Source organism: Aegilops tauschii, chromosome 4 (assembly GCF_002575655.3).
Source record: "Aegilops tauschii subsp. strangulata cultivar AL8/78 chromosome 4, Aet v6.0, whole genome shotgun sequence".
In the NCBI taxonomy this organism is placed as follows: Eukaryota; Viridiplantae; Streptophyta; class Magnoliopsida; order Poales; family Poaceae; genus Aegilops; species Aegilops tauschii.
Window position 1 is genome coordinate 289946205 of NC_053038.3, and position 19836 is coordinate 289966040.

General features: G+C 42.1%; 1 protein-coding gene and 1 long non-coding RNA gene across 7 annotated transcripts; both read left to right on the forward strand.

Moving 5' to 3' along the window:
• The first annotated feature begins 1505 nt into the window (after positions 1-1505).
• LOC109764501 (uncharacterized) lies at positions 1506-6095 on the forward strand. 6 transcript variants are annotated; one of them, XR_005753957.3, is made up of 4 exons: positions 1562-2300; positions 2471-2543; positions 3099-3386; positions 4406-6095. It is a non-coding gene; the product is annotated as an uncharacterized lncRNA (long non-coding RNA). The 6 variants fall into 6 exon arrangements; XR_012182008.1 differs by having other exon boundaries at positions 1539-2300; positions 2471-4513; positions 5062-6095; XR_002233182.4 differs by having other exon boundaries at positions 1555-2300; positions 2471-3386.
• Positions 6096-11175: 5080 nt separating this feature from the next.
• Positions 11176-19792, forward strand: LOC109764500 (ubiquitin carboxyl-terminal hydrolase 5). Its single transcript, XM_020323307.4, has 13 exons — positions 11176-11637; positions 12518-12757; positions 13396-13540; positions 13754-13813; positions 13898-13993; positions 14167-14580; positions 15144-15284; positions 15357-15527; positions 16607-16864; positions 16955-17103; positions 17295-17780; positions 18252-18522; positions 19202-19792. Exons 1-13 carry the CDS (start codon positions 11507-11509, stop codon positions 19382-19384), a joined length of 2745 nt encoding a protein of 914 aa, XP_020178896.1. The 5' UTR covers positions 11176-11506; the 3' UTR covers positions 19385-19792.
• Positions 19793-19836: the final 44 nt, after the last annotated feature.

Genomic DNA, 19836 nt, shown 5'->3' on the forward strand with positions numbered 1-19836 from the left:
AAACCAGACCCTGTATCCAAACAAGGCAACAATTGTGGAATCGCCAATATCGTATTATGTAGGAATAACACATTGAACCTCCTTCAGATAAGTATTCGAGAAAATTCCTTTGAGATTCCTGGAGAAGTGGTCATGGTTACAGTCCGTGATTTAACAGAATGCAAAGTTCATTTATTTAACAGCAGGGAAAGTTGTAGAATGCATTATTGGCTCTTGGTAAAAAGCATAAACTAATACCACCTGTTAGAGACAGAGATTATCAGAGTTTCTCCTGCTAGCCTTGTTATTCTGATTTCCATCTGTGTACAGAGAGAGAAATTAGCAGGGAGGAAGTTGAGAGAGAGAGAGAGGAATCTTCTCTGAGCCACGTGGCAAAGCACAACACGCTTCCTCTCCCCAGGGCCAACCTCTATGCATCCCATCCCTTGAGGGTAGATCACAAGCTGCAGCGCCGCAACACACCTTAATCCTCCTCCATCCTTGGCACCTACATGCTGCAGTCGTGCCCCCAGCCCACCAACCACGTACAGAAGGTCGGCCGCACTCCCCGACCAAGCCTGTAGGAGATGACGGACGAACCGGCCTCGACCATGCCCATGCAAGGGGCTGCACTAAGGGCAGTAGTCTCGACCCAGAGGCCATACCTGCCGCCTCAGGGTATTCCTTCTCAGCCTGCTTCACCTAGCGCCGCAGGCGCTGAGCCAGAGGGTGATGGAGAGGCGCACGTTGCGTCAAGCGAAAGAGGACGATGAGAGGGAAAACTCTTGATGCCCTGGTTGTGCACCATTAATGGCGGCGAGCTAGACAAGCGCGTATATCAAGAGCTCATCCTCCATAGCATTGGGTTAGATGGGCGTCGGGTTGCGACGAAACTCACCAATGCTCGTGCTCCCTGGCTCCTCCACACCCTCCTCCTCCCCTATGACTGTTGCCATCGCCAATGCCACCACAACCTTCTCTGGCTCGCTGTAGGCGAACTGAGCGCCGGCATCGGCACCGGAACCCTAGACGTACGGTTTGGGAGGAGATATTGGCCAGAGGGAGAGGGGCGCGAGACTTGTGGGGGGTTGGGGAGGGGCGTTTATCGTGAGAAAAAGCTTCTAGGAAAGGAAGCGATGGTGGAGAAAAAACACTATAATTGGAAGGAAATGCTTTCATAAAAAGATTTGTTTGTTATGATTTACAGTTAATCTCCTTAAAATCCGTTATTTGTTTCCTGAAAATCTGTTATTTGTTTTCTAAAATAAATTATACTAATGAGAGGAATCGGTTGATTTGTAAAGTTAGATCCGTGATCTTTTGTATGATAGGAAAGTGCTGAATTTGAAGAAAATAGTGGAGAGGGAATAAACCAATGAATAAGAAAACCAACGTGGAAGGGAATGGTGGGAGGTGTGAAATAAAACTGGACAAAGATAAAACCGGCGTACCAGGCTACCAACTGCTCCATTAGGAGCAGTTGGTAGTCTCCGTTTTGGTTTTTTTTTCGTCCCATCTCCCACCTTCATCGTTTTTTTTCGTCCTCCTCTCCCACCACCCTCTTTCACCCTGGTTTTTTTACATCATCCTTTACCACGCACACGCACAAAAAAACCCGATTGACCCCATCTGCTCTATCCCTAAACCGCTCTCGTCTCCCTCCCTAGGACGCAGCCGCCCACCGAATCAAATCCCGCCGCCGGGCTTGTCCCCCTCGCCGTGGCCGATGAACGTGTCTGACGCGCCTGCATCCCTCTCCAAACGACGGCGATGATGGAGGGAGCAGCTCGCGCTGGCCAGCCTCCCGACCGATGGACGCACCGAGTCGTCACTCCTCGTGGCCAGCCCCTCCCGTTCATCGCATCTCTCCCTGACTCAGTCTCCTCCACGAGCTGCACGGTGTGCATCCCTCCTCCCCGCATGCTTCTCTTCTCCTAATGCCGTCTCCTTCTGTAGCGCCGCCCCACACCACGGACGCCCTTGCAGGCTACATCTCCCCGTCCCGATCCTTCTCTCCATGCGCCGCCACTCGCATGACGCCACCTCCCAACAGTCTCCACCAGCACCGCGACGGGCGTGGCCTCCACACGCGCCGTCACCTCCCTTCCAAATCCGGCCGTCGTCGAGGGCATACCCATCCAGTAGTGCGCCGTCACCTCCCCCGCAGATCCAGCCGTCGTCAAGGGTGTATCCATCCAGCAACATGCCGTCATCCCAATCATCACCGTCCGCGGCGTCATCGCCCATGCCCATTCAGGGGCTGCCAAGACCTCCATGATCTCCCTCTTCGTCTGCCAGGTCATTGAGACCAACGTCCATGAGTAAGACGCCCTGCCCTCCCCCTCTGCTACAATAGCTGGATTTGTCAAATTGATTGTTTGGGCAAAGAATTTGATTTTAGGGTTAACCTGTTCGTCTTGGATTGCCATCCCCTGCTAGAACTTGTCTCATTCGTGGAGATTCATTCATGTGTCGGACCACATGTGTACAGGTGATTTCCGCATAGCTTTTGTGTATGGTGGCCGGAGGACCAACTGCAACCTCGCCTGCCTCAGGGTCCAGAGGTCTGAGGCACCACAACCAACTGCCTCTACATCCATATGCTGGAAATTTACTTTGATTGTTAGTCGTTGACCATGAGCAAGAATTTGTCAATTAATTTGATGCTTCAGTTAACTTGTAATTTGCTAAATTACTATTGGTTAAGCACCGTGCATGTCTTTGTTTGATTATTAGTCGGTGACCATTAGCAAGAAGTTGTAGGAGGTTAAAATCATTTGCCAACTCTCTTTAAAAAATTGCCAACTTAATTAATGAATCATGTAGAATTGTAGACGTAGTGAACAGATAATGCAAAGTTCCTGCTATGACTAATTTGAAAACTACCAGTGTTACATATTTGCTAAGACTATCTATGTACCTGTCTAATGCCCTTTCTGATGTTTCTCACTATCGAGATTACGCTTTTAAAAAAGTGTTTGTTTTGTTTAGTGTACATCTAGAACAAAATCTGTTTTGATTCCACTCTAGACAATCTTCAAAGAGATGCTAATTCTTCATGATTATTAACTTGACGTCTGAAATATTAATTTCATCTGTCCTATTTTGGTTCATTTTAGTTCGGTGTGGTAATCTGCAGCAATCAAGTTAACAAATCTGAAGTATTTTATCAAGGCAACGGTGCAAGTGCTCTTTTGGTGGAAGATGAAGCTTTTGTTGGGCTTGTGATGTTTTTTCTGAAGAAGACTGACGATGGACTCAAAAGACAGATGGCATGCGGTATTTGTGATATAGAACTAAATGATTCAGGACTGCAGTAGCTCCAGAAAGGATGGCATTCTTCATATTGTGATGCAACATCATGATACTAGGTTGTTTCTATTTGTTCTGATGCAACTTCTATAATGGTAGGTTGCTACTATGGGATTACCTGATGTTCCTTCATGTTAGTTATATCTTCCAATATTTACAAAAACTTTCGAAACTGACACCAGGTCAGGACATGCTCATGATAACCTTCCAGTTTTACTGAATCATAGTTACTTGAGTAATCTCTACTCCTAAAGTGTTCTTCGAAGGTGCTCATCAAATATGTCGATACACAATACCGTAGTTATTGGTGGTTTACACCGGATAGTTTCCAGACCTTTATCGCAAGATGGACGAACTTGGCATCTCAGCCAGTACTCTGCCCCATCAATAGTTTGATGTCCCTTTGCATGAAGTTGGGCCAACATCAGAAGATCGGTAGCCTTTTTAAGGAGATGAAGGCGAAGAATATTAAGCCAGATAACCTCACATGTTGCCTTCTAATGACTAGCTGTGGGGCATTGAGCAAGATAGATGTTGTTGGAGAAGTTTTAGAAGAAAAGGATGTAGTTCTAGGGTGGTCTCCATAAAACATGGTTTCTATCTACCTGAGTGCTGGTTTGGTTTTAAAAACAGCCCGCTCTGAAGAAACTCAAGGGCCTTGATTTTAGAAGGTAACATAAATATCTAGATTGATCGTTCATGGTCCTGGGGCTGTTTGTTACAGTTCAGGCAAGAGTTTAGTCCATAATACTCAATTTCATCCTGCTTGTATCACCACCAGCGTGTAATATAACATAGTACTATGCACAACGATGCATCAGCACTAAGCTCAGCATCTAAATAACTTGAAATTTTGGCTCAGAGTTTTTTTACTTCATAAAAATGATTTTATTCTCCGGATGCACTGTTATTTAGGCTTCATTATTCTGCAATTTCTGGCAAAGTAATAAACATGCCATATATAAGTTAAAATCCCTCAAGAATTGTGAACCCATAAATTAGGGATTTAACTTTAGAAAAATCAACAGAGTCTACAGCTAGAATAGATAATTTAAAAAATTCTTGTTACTTGCAATTCCTGATCTAGGTTAAGAATGTACTGCTTACAATGCAGATTGTATATATATTATTCGGATGATCAGATGGGTCTTCTTCTACATGTTGACTATTGACGCAAAGGATTGCAGTTCTTTCTCAACCACTACATTTGGTTACTCAGATTGTAAGTTATTGTGCATATCTACTATCATCATACTTTTACTTTCCTTTGTGTTGATGTAGAGGTACGAACAAAGCTACAAAGTGAGAGTGGCACATGATCTAGATTTTTTACACTCTTCTTGGCAGCCAATGAATTATCTTTATTTGAATCCATAATTCACCTCTTCGTGCAAAACAGATGTCGATCATGCATTCTCCCTCTTAATAGCTCACAAACAGGTTATGGGTACCATATCTTAGCAACACACATCAGACTGAAACGGACATTAGAGTGTTACTCCCTCTGTTTGAAAATGTAGTGTGTTGTTGAACCTTGACCGTAAATTTCTCTTTGTTGTTACAAATCATAATCAGAAGAAAGTGCTTCTCGACATGAATATAATGGTGTCTATTTTGTGTAACGTAAGCTATATATTAGTCGACTAATTGTTGGTCAAAGCACAAATTTGGACCGTCAAAAGACGCTTTATATTTTGAAATGGAAGGAGTACCTTTTGGTGCCTCATTGGTTATGGTTGTGATACGTCTTTTGTGCATTTATTTGTAAAGGGAGTAGAAACCCAACTTAGAAGCATAAAGTGACAGAGAAATACCTGCTGCTACTTAAACAGGTTGGTATAAGTCTTCTCTATTTGGTTTCACACGTTACAGTGTATAAAAAACTGAGCGTGCGTATAAAGTGGCCTGGAAGAACATTTGGACACTTTATATGTGGTGAAATTTAGGTTATTATCAATTACTTGCATGGAATAGGTAGCATGCTGCATTCATTTTTGTTACTGAGCAAGTATCGTCATTTTATTAATAATTCTGGTGTAATACCGGACAATGATGCTTCATACCATTAGGACACTCTTGTTGTGTTGCATGTCAAGAAAAAAGATGTGGTATCTCTCCGAGAAGCTGCCTTTTCTTTAAGCTTGTTGTCTTTTCAAAATCTCATCTACCTCCGATTATGTCTGGACTTGGATATGATTATGGAATCAATCCGGAGGTTGCATAGAGCTCTGCAGAATTGCACTACAATGGGCAATATGAAGCCTTGGCTCGAGTTAGGCATACCAGACTACAAGAAGTACCGGAGGAGATTTCTCACTCGAGAAGATCGATTCATGGATGAGTGCAATGTAAATCCGTGGCACACTTGACCAAAACCATCGACAACATTTTGTGATGCCCACTGGCCTTCTCCCTAGAATCCGTCTCTGTCGACTGGATGCCTATAACTCCCAAGAGTTGCACTGTCATTGACTACCATCAACAACAAACTGCACGCAGCAGTTGAATAGGAGAAGAGGTGCTGCCATTAGCCTACCGGTGTCGAAAGTATTGAGCAGACACAACATCATCTGTCGATGGTTTCGGGATCTTGCGATTTTTCATGTAGTAGGCAAAGGATGATGTCTCGTTGTCCTGATTGTTTGGTAAGATCATCGATGCAAAGATTTGTTTCATATTTCTCTCTTTTACCAAGAAGGGCACACACATGTAATCTCATTTTTTGGTTGTTAGCTATAGCGGGGTGATAAATTTTCTTGTAGTTCTGCGCCTGTGAAAATGAGGATAACATGTATATTGTTTGCTATACTTCCTCGCTGGAAGGCCATATTTTCTACTAGGTCTCGAGGGGCGCACTCATTTGTTATCCTGAGTGGTGCAGTGTCCATGGGTCCTTTTGCGTCTGAATTGGTGTTTCCATGATTTGGCATATCGTGCGCTCTAGGTGCAAGAGATGTATCAGTGCACTAAAGGCATGATTAGCACCTCTAATGGCCATGCTATAGCACGTCAAGGAGTACCTAGGTGTGGAACTGAAACTTGGGTAACGAGGAATCTGAAACTCCAATAGGCACTAGCATGTTTCACATTTTGATTACAAACTTGAGCTTGTTCAAGTATGAAGAATGGGCGTATTGATCTCACTTTTATTATGGTGTGGACATCTTGTAGAAGCACACACGTTGATATTACAATTCTATAACATAAGAGGTGTTAGCTTTGTTTTTTTTCCTAAGAGTGATGTTGCAAAGTTTTTTCATGCCCTTGCACAAGTACTATATTGTTATTACACTGCAATATTTAGCAAGATCGCATGCTATTTATACGGCACCTTTTTTATTCAAAGTCAAGTGATTGATGGTCTTGAGGGAGGGGGGAGGGAGACAGAGGGGAGAGGGAGAGAGAGGGAGAGTAACATATTACAATGAGAGAGGAGAGATAGAGAGCTTTGGTTTGAACTGTAGCACAATTATATCGTTACGTGTTTGAAATTCAGATGTGTTGTCGATGGAGGTGGAAGGGGGGATTGGGAGCCGAATCTATCACTAATTGAGATGGAAACCATGGACTGGGGTTGCGGAGAGAGTTGAGTTGGAGAAAGAAATAAATGTTGAGTGATTTATTGATAAAAAAGTAAATTGTAGATGTGCACGAGAAATCTTCAGGTATATGTTAACTTGGATAAATCTTCATACTAAATATATAGTGCTTGTGCAGGATGGTCATGAGTTGAGAAATATTTTTCGTATTATAGATACTGTGCAAATGAAGCTAAAGACAACAGTTCTGACCGGGAATATCTTAAGCGCATCATGTAAATCTTAATTATAATATATAATTATGTGGATCATTGCTTTCTACGCACTGGTGAAGCTTAGTGTACTATGGGGGTGATGTGGCCCCAGTCTTGGACAATTTTGTGAAGGAAATTTAAAATAAACACAGGTCTTAGCTAGGAGAGAAAAAAGTATTTTGCCATCTCAAAGTTTCACATTTTGTGTTCCGCCCCTAGGAATTCTGGTGTAGCTCCGCCACTATTTCTACGTATACATCATCAAGAAGTTACATTGCAGTGGATTTTAACTATTTTTCAATTATTGCAGGCTATCTTTTCTATGTATGTAAAATATTAATTTTTTTGAAAGAGAAGACAGTAGAACAGAATGTTCTACCGTAATTTTATATTAATAATAAATATTTACAATACAAAAGAAATTATACATTATATGCGTAATCAAAAAAAATCTATACATGTGAAATTTGATATGCATTCTATTTGTATGTGTAATTAAAATAAATAAATTAAAAGCCCGTGGCAACGCACGAGAGTAGTAGAGACTAGTAAGTATGCACGTGTAATGCACGTCTAACACAAACGTACATTGTATCAAACATCCAGAAAATTTGAAATATTATTCTTCGTGAATTAGTATGCCTTTTTTTAAAAGATGAATAAGTATGCCTCTTTAATCCAAATATCAGACCATCTTTCATATAAGTTGCATCAATTATATATCCTCTTGCAAAAATACACACTTTTCTAATATATAGTTCCCCCAACACATTAATCTCTTGCAAGTGAATTCTGGTGAAGTTCGTGTGCCAGTAGGCGTATGTGGAGGTGAACGCCGAGCTGGTGGGGCGTAGGGCGGCGGAAGGGGGTCAATTCATGCCGGCGAGCCTGGTGCAGAGCCGGCATGACCTGCTGCGGATCGCCGCCGCCGAGAGGATCACCGTCGTCCACGCCACGGTGCCCGCCACCGCCGTCGTCGAAGCGACCATTTCTTATTTCTGAATCCAGTTTCATGGCTTTGTACAACTTATAAAAACTTACACAAGCAAGCTATCATCAACCTCAACATTACCCAGTTCATTTAACATTATGCTTCTTGCCATCATCAGAGTACTTGTTCTGTGTGACACGATAGCAGTACCATCAGATGAAATAGTTACCGTCAGTAAACAAATACATGAACTAATGGCCATGGTCATACATAAAGTACATGGTTAGAGAACTGAAGTTGTACCTTGCTGCATTTTGAAGTGTAGTTTGGATCACTTTCACAGGGTCGATGATACCATCCTTGACCATATGAACATACTCCTCTACAGTATCCGAAATGCAAGAGTTAACTACCGAACCTCTAAAGATTACTACTCTGCTGGAGGATTATTAAACATGACATTTTTGCTGTAATTCAAAATGAACAACTAAAACACAGTTAAAAAGCACAGACCTATTGCTGCTAAAGGACAATCTGAACATGTAGAACAGAGCATACACAATAGGAAAATGACTACAAATCACCCTCCTGCAATGTAACAACAGTGTGTACACATCTATTCCTCCCAAATCACGGTACCTTAATTTCTGAAACTAATGGCCAGTCGAAAAAGACATACAAATTATCGGAAAGTCGTCAGCAGTCTGGCAATCAGATAGAAGGGAGAAATGAATTGGTCATGCAACAGACCCTCACTGGAGAAAAGAATATACAACACACTGGGATATGATTATGCTAAAAAGAGAACACACCTGAGAGGAAGAGCTATCAATTACCATGCAAAAGCTGCTCTTATAGTTATTGGCAATGAAATGGCTCTAGGTCAAAAATTGATGTGTGATCTCGACTTTGTTTAAATGAAAGGTGTTGGCTTATTAAATTTATAGAACTAAAAAGACAACATGCACAAATTATCACTTGAGTTTGCACGGGATCGCTAACCAGATAAGGATGAGCAAATCAAGTAATCCCCCATTATACATAATAACTAACTAAAAAGGTCCACTCCCTGGCCCATTGAGCATATTCAGTAGAAAGTAACGGAAGCACTAATAAGAGTAATAAAAAAAGTAAGATTGTGATCAGAAGATTGTAGCTTACCAAGATTTTTTTCTCCTGCCTACACTGAACTTCTTAACATCATGGCTGCAGAAGAGACAAAGGAGAAGTATACACTTGATTAGATTTAAAACTGATTTCCAATAGTCCTCCTGCATCGTAGGTACCATGTTCCCTTGAAGGTAATATCAACAAAATAAATGTCTTGCTCTAAAGTCTCGATTAACATAATAAACATATATGTATGGAATATAGAGTGATTCAAAAAGGAGAACTGATCCAATTGAAAGGGATTGTGTGAGGAATGAAACAACTCCATTAACATTTCAGACCCGGATGAACCTATTTATAACAACAGTCAAATAAATAGATGAGCGGGCATACCCGAATTCCACTGCGGAAAGAGTGGGTGATTACTTTTCACGCTTATTTGCCAATAGGTATTTTATCAGATGGATCAAATGAACTCCATTGTATTAATCAGTAGTCAGTGCGGTGGCAGGTTAGTTCTTGGTGTTTCAGGCCAAAAGATGAGCTCCAAGAGTTTCCGAAATCAGTCTAGCACTATAGCTAGCATAGGATTACACCACCCATCATTCTTGGCATGATTTGTGGTACAGGATGGCGCCACACCACTCGTGCAATTGACGTGTGGTTAAAGTGTGACCAGCAGCTGCATCCACCTCAAAAGAAAAACAATAATTGGTAGAGACATAGAGGAAACTGAGTGAGAAATAGCTCAGATTAAGCATTCATAATTTGGTTTTGCAGTAAAATCTTGGTCGGAACATAAATTACCTAAGACTCTACTGTACGGAAGCTCTAACTCCATCAACGAATTTGGATCTTTTCTCCGTCCTGCAGATAACATATTTAGTATTTCAAGCATGATCTAGGAAAGAGTTATTTTAAAGCCTAATTGATCATGGAAGAAGCAAGAAGAGCTTACCTTTGATCCAGAATTGCAGACCCAGCGATTTTCTTTGCTATAATAGCCCTTGTGAAGTGATCTTGCCTCGTGAGTGTCTCCTACCTCCGTTGAAATATAGTTGTGCCAGACCAAACCTTAAAAGTTAACCTAAACACAGATTCAACTGACTGCTAGAGCAGCTAGCTAAGCATGACAAATTTCTATAAACTTGCACAAATATCTACCTAATTAGTTTGAAAACGAAACCAACTGCTGGTATTCTTGAAAGATTAAAAAAACGATCAAGCGAAATGTAACTGATCCATAGATCACTGACCCATGTACAGTTTCAGAGTTTCTCGTTCCTTTGTGGTGCACACTTTTGAGTATAGCAGAGCAGAGCTCATCTTCTCACCATGACTGAATTGATCACCACGCATCAGGATGATATCCTGACAGTCCACGCCGTCAAGCTGACGCCGGGTCGCTGCTTGAGCCCACTCATCATGCTGCCACCAGGAACTTGTGCGACGTCTGCATGGGACATCACCGTCTTCTTGGCCCACGACCGGTTCTTGGGGGACACCCTGTTCGCCGCCGACACGCCCACGCGAGGGCGGCGTGCCGACCTCGGCTCCTTCCGCGCCCCACTCGATCCGCTTTTCCTTGGTGCAGCAGGCCCGGAGGGAGCGGCGTCAGCTCCGTGGTGGCCTTCCAGGTCCTCGCGACGTGCTTTGGGGTCTTGAGCGGATCGGCGACCGCAACGATGGCGTCCGTTGCGCGGGCAACAACGGAGGCGGGGAGGGCGTCCGTGGGGAGAGGGGAGCACGGCGGTGGGGAGGGAGGCGGGGCGCTGTTGGGGGTAGGGGATGATGCGTTTAGCGGCTTGATGTGCGGAGGTTTGTTTGCCTGGGATGGATCGCGCATCGCGGGGGGCGTAGAGTCTGCCTGGCAGAACATTTAATCTGGAGCGTTAATTTGTGCAGCTGATCTTTGATGTAATATGGATTGTCAGATATGAGTTAGTTTGATTGATCTAATGTCGTGTGGTTTTAGAGGTACTCAAGTTTGCTCTTTCAATAGTACAGTAGTAGAGAAGTAGAGATACAGATAAACAAGATACAGACGACCAAACAAAACAAAGCCTCGTTGAGCCAGACTGGGGTGGGTGGAAGTGGCAACCAAACACGCCCTCAATGACCAAATGTTCGCTCGCTGGAGGCCGGAAAGAAAAGGCAATCGGTTCCGCTTCTCCACGACCATCGGTCGCCGCAGCCATAGCCGTTCACCACCGCCGCCGCCGCCGCCTCCACTCTACTCCCATAAAACAAAAGTGTCCCCGGAAGCCAAACCTTTCGCTTCGACCCGCGGCGCCCTAGGAAAAGCCGAACCCAACCCGCGCCCTAGGAAAAGCCGAACCCAACCCTAACCCTAGCCCGAGGGCTCCTCGCCGGTGTCGGCGATGGAGACTACTGAGTCGGAGCCGGCACCGGAGCTTTCCGCGGAGGAGGAGATGGCGCTCATCCGAGATATCACCGCCGCCGCGGAGGCCCACGCCAAGGAGGGTGACATCTTCTTCCTCATCACAAACAGGTCCCCTGCCCGCTTCCTTCTCCTGCTTCTCGATCCGGTCTCGGGTTCAGCCGTCTGTCTCGCGCTTTGTTTTGAGGGACGCAGTGCGCAAGGGTGGATACTGTTTCTTTTAGATTCACTTGCTGCTATTGTTTGGGTGGACGGAAGGTCCTTACGGAGAGCGATTTGAGGTAATATTGGATGAGGACAGGAGCTGGATTTGGCGATTCTTGCCGGTGCTAGTTGCTGCTGGATTTATCCGTCTAGGGTGCATAGCTGCTGCAGATTCGAGGGAGGTGCTCCTTGCTTTTAGTGCTACTGGCAGGATTTTTAGTCTGGTTCTGTTGTCTATAGTGTGCAAGATTGCTAGTTTGAACATTTTATGACCTGGCAATCCGTTGTGAGTTGGTTCATTTTATTACCTTTTCAATCTTGGCCAGCATCCAATTTTTTGCGTTAGCTATCTTCTGACCTGTTGTCATGTTATTCCGACATTTGTTCAGTACGTATAGTTTAGGCTGCTTGTAAGATGCCTATATAACATATGAGATTACCCTTGCTGAATGACAGGTAGCTTCTGACAACTTTCATTCTGATATACAATTGCTTTAGCTGTTCCTTTGATTTGCGTGTTATGTACTCCCTCCGTCCCAAAATTCTTGTCTTAGATTTGTCTAGTCTGTATCTAGACAAATCTAAGACAAGAATTTTGGGACGGAGGTAATACCTGGCTGTACAGTGTAGATAGATGTCATCGAAACTATGTTTCTGTAGGCATCATCTGAAATACAGATTTACATAGCATTCACACCTTATGTTTGACTGATCCTGATCTGCTGTGTCATTTTTGTATTCTTCTTTTGGATCTTAGACATATATGTTTCTTGGTTGACTCAAATAGGTGGTGGCAAAGTTGGATTGACTATGTTATTCATGATTTGGCTGGTGTACCAAGTAATGGTTATCATCATGAGTTCGGTTCAAATACTCCTAGAAGGCCAGGAGCTATTGACAATACAAATTTGTTGGATGACATGGCATCTGAAGTCTCCGACATGCAGATTGAGCTACATGATACCTTGGTTGAAGGCCGTGATTATATATTGCTCCCTCAGCAAGTCTGGGAAAAGCTGCATAGTTGGTATGTCTCGTTTGTTCAGAATGCGAATCTGATTCCGAAAATATAATGCCACTGTGCATTTAATTACGTGATACTGTTTTTCTTGTGGTAGCAACAAAGCAACGTGTCTCTGTCTGAAAATATGGACCTATCGTTGCTCTTGTGCCACCTTATTTGGTTCTATGGATTAATTGTTCATCGGGCTGTTTACAGTCAGTCCATTTACCTGTATTACTGTAAACTAAATTCATTCACTTTATTTGTCATGCTAAGTGAAGCATCAAACTTCGGTTCATTATGTTAGAAAGTTATATTGTGACTCCCTTTTTGACTCAACTATTTGTTACATAACCAAATATATTTCTTTCTAAAATGATTGTATGAAGATACTGGTGAACAAATGGTTTTTGGTCACAATATCCTAGTCGCGCAAATTCTTGAGAACTGAAGGCATTGTATTGTTATCTGTAGAACGATTGTTTGGAAGCGACATATTTCATAGCCTGTGGTGTATAACTATCCGACAAAAAGAAGTTGAAATCTTCTCTGGCAAGCGGAGCTTCCATTTTTTCGTTTGCTTGCTTGGCACAGTAAACTTTGAAATCTTGTTCGTATTAACTTAGCTTAACCTTTTCATTTTTATCAAAACCCGTTAACAGGTATGGTGGAGGGCCAACACTACCAAGAAAAGCAATCAATACTGGCTTGTCTCAAACTGATCTAGCCATAGAAGTTTATCCTCTACGTCTGCAGTTACTTCTGATGCCGAAAGGAGAGCAAGCTGTAGTAAGGATAAGCAAGAGGGTATGCCCTTATATCTTTGTCCACTGTTTAATATATAAAATAATTTCATTTCCATTTATTCATAGTAATGAATTATGTAAATTATGAGATGATAGATCCTTTATACAGAAACATTTCTGTAGAATTTGTGTAATGACACTACTCATTGTAAAAGTAGACTAGATGAACCCTTGTGAATTAACGTAAAAACTTACAATCTGAAAATTCATGCAGGTTACAGTTGATGTGCTCTGTAAGAAGGCGTGTGAGGTTTTTGATTTGGTACCAGATGAGGTAGCTGTTGTATTCAAATGTCTATTCCTATGGATTTTACTGCACGTATCAGTTTTGCTTACTCATTATGGTTGTTATTGGTAGGTGTGCATCTGGGACTACTATGGTCGAACAAAGCATGCTTTGATGGATAACTTGGAGAAAACTCTTGATGATGCCAACATTCAAATGGATCAAGATGTGAGAACTGGACTTTACATCATTGTTGGTAGTCGTGAGCTGTTTCAAAAATATTTTTTGACTTCTTGTCACTTTCTGCTGGGTGGTAATGATACTAATTTGTAGGGCAATTATGTGTGTCCCTTTCCAGAGTAAATGATCCTAACTACGAACTGTTTATATTATTATGGCAGATTCTCGTTGAAGTCACCACTGATGCAAATGGTAGTTTGGATGGTGCGTGCATGAGTTCGATCCAAGAAGATTATTTTGGAAGCGCATCAACTTATTTGATGACAGATGCGTCAAAATCAGGATTCTCGAATGAGAATTTAGCATCACTCTGTTATGGTTCCAGAAGCTACAGCTCGAGTCTCATGCAAAGCCAGTACCTGCGCTCTTCCAGTGGTGACTTGGATAATGTTCCTGGTACTGTTGGTGTGACCACCAGGGGATCTCCGTCAGGTCTTACTGGGCTACTTAACTTGGGAAACACATGTTTCATGAACAGTGCTGTACAATGTCTTGTGCACACACCAGAGTTTGCTAGATATTTTCGTGAAGATTACCACTGTGAAATTAATTGGCACAATCCTCTGGGTATGGTGGTAAGTACTCTTCTAGCGCGACAGAAGTAAAATTGCGTCCTGTTTAGATATTTTAGATTCAGTTAATTTTACCTTGAATCTCTGTGGGCATTGCGTACCTTCACCACTGTAGTCTTACTGCTATTGTTTATTGTGTCCTGTACCTTCATCTTTATTATGGTTCAGATTCACAAATTTTTCACTAAAACAAATTTGTCAGTTAAGAGGATGAAGTTTGTGTGTTTCTGTATACCATCATCGCATCTGACAGAGTGCACCCTTTCTGTTGTTACAGCAGCTTTGTCTAGTTTTATTGCATACATACTTGTGTTTAAACCAGAAGTAGTTTCTTTGCTGGAGAGACAGAATCTCATGTTTATTTCCATTGAGATCTCACATCTTTACACATTACAGTTGGTATAAATAGGTTTGTGGAACATGCTGAAGTTTTAATGCATCAATGTTGCTTGTTAATGCAGAAATAACTTTGCTTTTTGTAATATGGTTATATTTTTTATGACCTCATGATCATTTGCATCTATGTGTCCTATTAATTTTACTGAGATCTGATGGTAGTCTTGTAGGGTGAACTTGCATTAGCTTTTGGAGAGCTACTGAGAAAACTTTGGGCTCCTAGCCGTACGCCAGTGTCTCCACGACCATTCAAAACAAAGTTGTCTCGGTTTGCACCTCAGTTCAGTGGATACAACCAACACGATTCACAGGTTTGATTCTTTCGTTAGACAACTCCTTATCCGTCTGCAGTTTTTCTTAAATCTGTATCTTGATACTTCCAGGAGCTGTTGGCATTCCTCCTGGATGGACTGCATGAAGACTTGAACCGTGTGAAACATAGACCTTACTTAAAATCCAAAGATGCTGAGGGACGATCAGATGAAGAGGTTGCTGATGAGTATTGGGCAAATCACATTGCCAGAAATGATTCTATCATTGTTGATGTATGCCAGGTTAGTCTCAACTCCAAAATGGCCAAATCTGTACGAATCGCTTTGCTCGATGCTGTAAAGAGGTGGTTCATGGCCTTCTGGTCATGTTTTAGTTTCTTGCAGTAGTTATGTATTTTTTGCACCTTTGTCAGTTTAAAGTGATATTTTGATTAAATTTGGATGACCCCATGACAGAGTGAAAACAGACTATGGAAAAACAACTGATGCTAGTGCATGTTCTTGCAGTTTTTGTGTTTCTGATATGCAGCAAGGTAGCAGAAATACACCCATGTTTAATGTATGCTCCACTGTTTCCGCGTATGAGATGGGAGTTCTGCAATAAGTGTGACAGTCCTCTTATTGGCTGTTATGTTTTATGTTGTTGACGGTCAAATGCTTTCCATTGCTAGCCAATGCAGTATGTTGCTAGAATGAAATATCATGGAAAAATTAGGTGCTCCTAGGCGCACGATTATGCGCTAGGCGGAGGTAAAACGCCTTGTTTTGGCCCTAGGCGGTGAATTAGGCGGCTGACAAGGCACTCCAGCGCCGATGAGGCGACGACCATGGGGAAGAGAGGCAGCTGTGGGGAAAGAGGGACTGAGGCGGGGAAAGAGATTTAGTTGCGGAGGAGGAGCTGCAGCCGCCATTGACGCGTGCCTGGAAGGGAGCAGACAGTGGAGGAGCTGCAGCGCCACCATCGGTGTGTGTCTGGAAGGGGATCAGGCAAGGGAAAGAGACAGAGGAGTATAGACATATGGTTCAGATTAGAGCATAGATGGTTCGGTTGGGTTTGCAAGCTAGGGTTCCATAATGAGCCTTATTGGGCTAGTGTTGCACAGAGTTTAGAGCCTGTATTCTCTGAAAAATGCACCTAGCCGCCCCTTGCTGCCTTATCCGTACAAAATGCTTAAGCGCGCCTAGGCGCCTCTTAAGCTGTCATTGCACTAGGCGAGGCGGAACGCTCGCCCAGCGCCTAGCGCTTAAAAAAGCCTTGTGAAATAGTACAAGGTTGAGACGTCTGGCATGAAATTATGGTGTATTGATCTCTGACTTCTGGGCAGAGGTATTTTTGCTAAATGTTACCTTTTAATTTCCAGGGGCAGTACAAGTCAACTTTGGTCTGTCCAGTATGTGGAAAGGTTTCAGTGACATTTGACCCATTCATGTATCTTTCCTTACCTCTACAATTTGCTTCAACGCGGAGCATGAGTGTTGTGGTTTTCACTTGTGATGGGAGTGCTCCACCAATACCATACACTGTAAGTGTACCCAAGCAAGGTAGGTGCAGGGACCTTATCCAAGCACTCAGCAACGCATGCTCGCTTCGAAATGAAGAGAGACTTCTAATCGCCGAGGTTTGTTACAAAATACCCATTTTGTAACAAGCATATGCTGCTGTATTTCATCGTGTTAGTAAATCTATTTTCTTTGTACTCTATCTGCAGATACGTAATCATAGGATCCATCTTATTCTCGAGGATCCAGTGCTCCAGCTTTCTACAATTAAAGATGATGATCACCTGGCAGTTTATAGGCTTCCAAGATTGGAAAAAAGGGCAAGTTATGTTCAATTTGTGCATCGCCGTGAAGACTTGTAAGCAAAGAGAAAAAAAGACATAAGTTGCATTTTTATTCTGCTAGGGCAATAGCTTTAGTAATTTGCTTGCTTGCTGTATATAACAGCAAACACAACATATGCCATTTCCATTAACTGTTAACATGCAATAGTGGGAAAGCACGTCTTGTGCATCAAATTCTTCTTAAATAATAGCTTTGCTTCTGTAGGGACCTTGGAAACAATAGCAGCTCAACCTCTTGGAAGCCATATGGTGTTCCTCTTCTTGCACAAATATCTCGCAATGAAACTGTCACCGGTTCTGATATCCATGAGATGGCCCGTAAAATGCTTGTGCCCATGTTCAGAAATCATGTGGCACAACATTCGGCAGTTCAAAGTTCTCTTTCCACAAGAACACAAAGCTATCACACTGACAGCAGCAAATTTCAGCTACAGTTGATTGATGATAGCAACACAGTGATTGAGCAAACTGATTATGCTATCAGGGTTCCGCAGTCTTCGGTTGCAACTGTTATTTTTGTCAACTGGTCCAAGTTAGATATTAAAAAGTTGAACACTAACCATTTGGAGCACCTTCCAGAGGTGTTTAAGTATGCTCCTCCCGCCAAGAGAACCCGTGGTGAACCTCTCTCACTCTATGCATGCTTGGATGCTTTCTTGAGAGAAGAACCACTTGTTCCTGAAGAAATGTGGTTAGTATTCAATACTGCCCCCCTGAAGATACCTTTGATGTTTGCAAATATGTTGTTCATGCAAGTGTTGCTAACTCTAGCTTAGCTGATATTCAGTTTCAGTCGACATAGGGGTTATAGTATGTCAAGTAGTAGCTATGTTATCTGCATTTGCATTTCACTTGATATAATCTCACTCGTAGGCTTAGGATTTAGTATTTTCATGGATACCTTGCATTGCTGAATATGAATCTATATAATGAGAAAGAACTGGAAAATCAAAATACCAGTGTCCTCTTCAAGGCAGAAAATAATGGCGCTGCATGGTTGTTATATTATTTTCCTGTGCACTGATCTTGAAAGCATCACTTTTAGCCCATTACAGATTATTAGAAATATCTTATAACAGGCACGTGCTATAACTGTTCCTTTCAAGTGTCTAGAACTTTAAATTTACATTTTAATTTAACAGAGTTATGTTAATTGAATTAGGTACTGTCCGAGGTGCAAGGAGCAAAGGCAAGCTAGTAAAAAGCTTGATTTATGGAGACTACCAGAAGTGTTAGTTATTCATTTGAAGAGATTCTCATTTAGTAGGTCAACTAAGCATAAGCTGGAAACTTTTGTTAATTTCCCAATACATGACTTGGATTTGACAAACTACATTGCTAATAAGATACCTCAGCGTCAAACTTATGAGTTGTATGCTGTTAGCAATCATTATGGCAGCATGGCGAGTGGGCATTATACTGCTTACATAAAGGTTATTTTCTACTTCATTTTTTTTAATTATTCCAAAAAGGTTACTTCCTCAAATTCTAATCCCTCCGTTTTTGTATACAAGGCCACTTCATATTTTTATGTCCAACTTTGACCATTTTATTGAAATGTGAGTTGTATGCCACAAAAAGCATGCCATTTGATACACATTTCAAAGAACTTTCCGATGACACATTTTTGATGACATATAAGCCATATTTTGTTGACCAAAATTATAAGTCAAAGTATGACATGAAAACAAAGTGGCCTTGTATACAAAAACAGAGGAAGTAATATTGCGGAATGCTTCCACATTTTCAGCTTCTTAGGACTTCCAACTTGTTATTGCATGTCCTTATGTATTTGGAAGTAGGGGCCGAAGTATCATACTAATGCATTGTTTTAAATTGTTGGTGTTCTATCTTTAACTGCAGTTATTCTTGCAATGCTTACTTAGTTGCTCTTTCAATCTCGTTATTGTATATATAGCAGATTTTGCTAGCTATGCTGCCTAAGCACATATATTCATTTAATCTGCATTGTCAGAGAGGAGAAATCAGTTATAGAAACTTACCACATTGTCTTCCAGAGTTCCTAGTTCTTCTACTGTGTTGTAGAGCTATTTATTTGCCTGTGTGTTGGCTGTAATCTAGAATTCTAACGGGGAGTTGTATTTTGTGCAGCTCTTGGATGAGAACAGGTGGTACAATTTTGATGATAGCCATGTTTCTGCCATCAATGAGGAAGAAGTGAAGTCAGGTGCAGCTTACGTGCTGTTCTACAGAAGAGTTGGAGAAGCAGATGGAGCAGCAAGCAATGGAACCCAGTCATGTGTGAAACGAAGCCGCAGATCTAGCCAAAGATAATCTGAGTTGTTGCATAGCTTCGCAAGTTTAGAAGAACCCTTTCGGTTCCTTTTTTGTGTGTGGAATTGCAAGGTTTTGGTGTGAGACCATAGGATATTGCGGCTATACAGCTTGGACGGAAAAGGTGCGAGGAATACCATTAGAAGTTGGCTGTATCAATACAGATGGGAATGATGAGAACATAGCGAATGGTTAACTAGGTGGATATTGCTGCGGCTATATAGCTTGGGCAGAGCGTAGGTTTGCTTGTCATGTTCATCTTTCTAGAAGAGAAATAAAAGGGGGGCCATTAGGTTACACCGTTTTGTTCAAGTTGATTGGAGTTTTATATTTCATAGTTATATGTACGTAGCTAGCGTACACCTTACTGTTTTTATCATTAATGCTATGCCACCTGACATTGTTTTACCTGTGTCATGCTTGTTTGAGGTGGCTATCTATACAAACTTTTT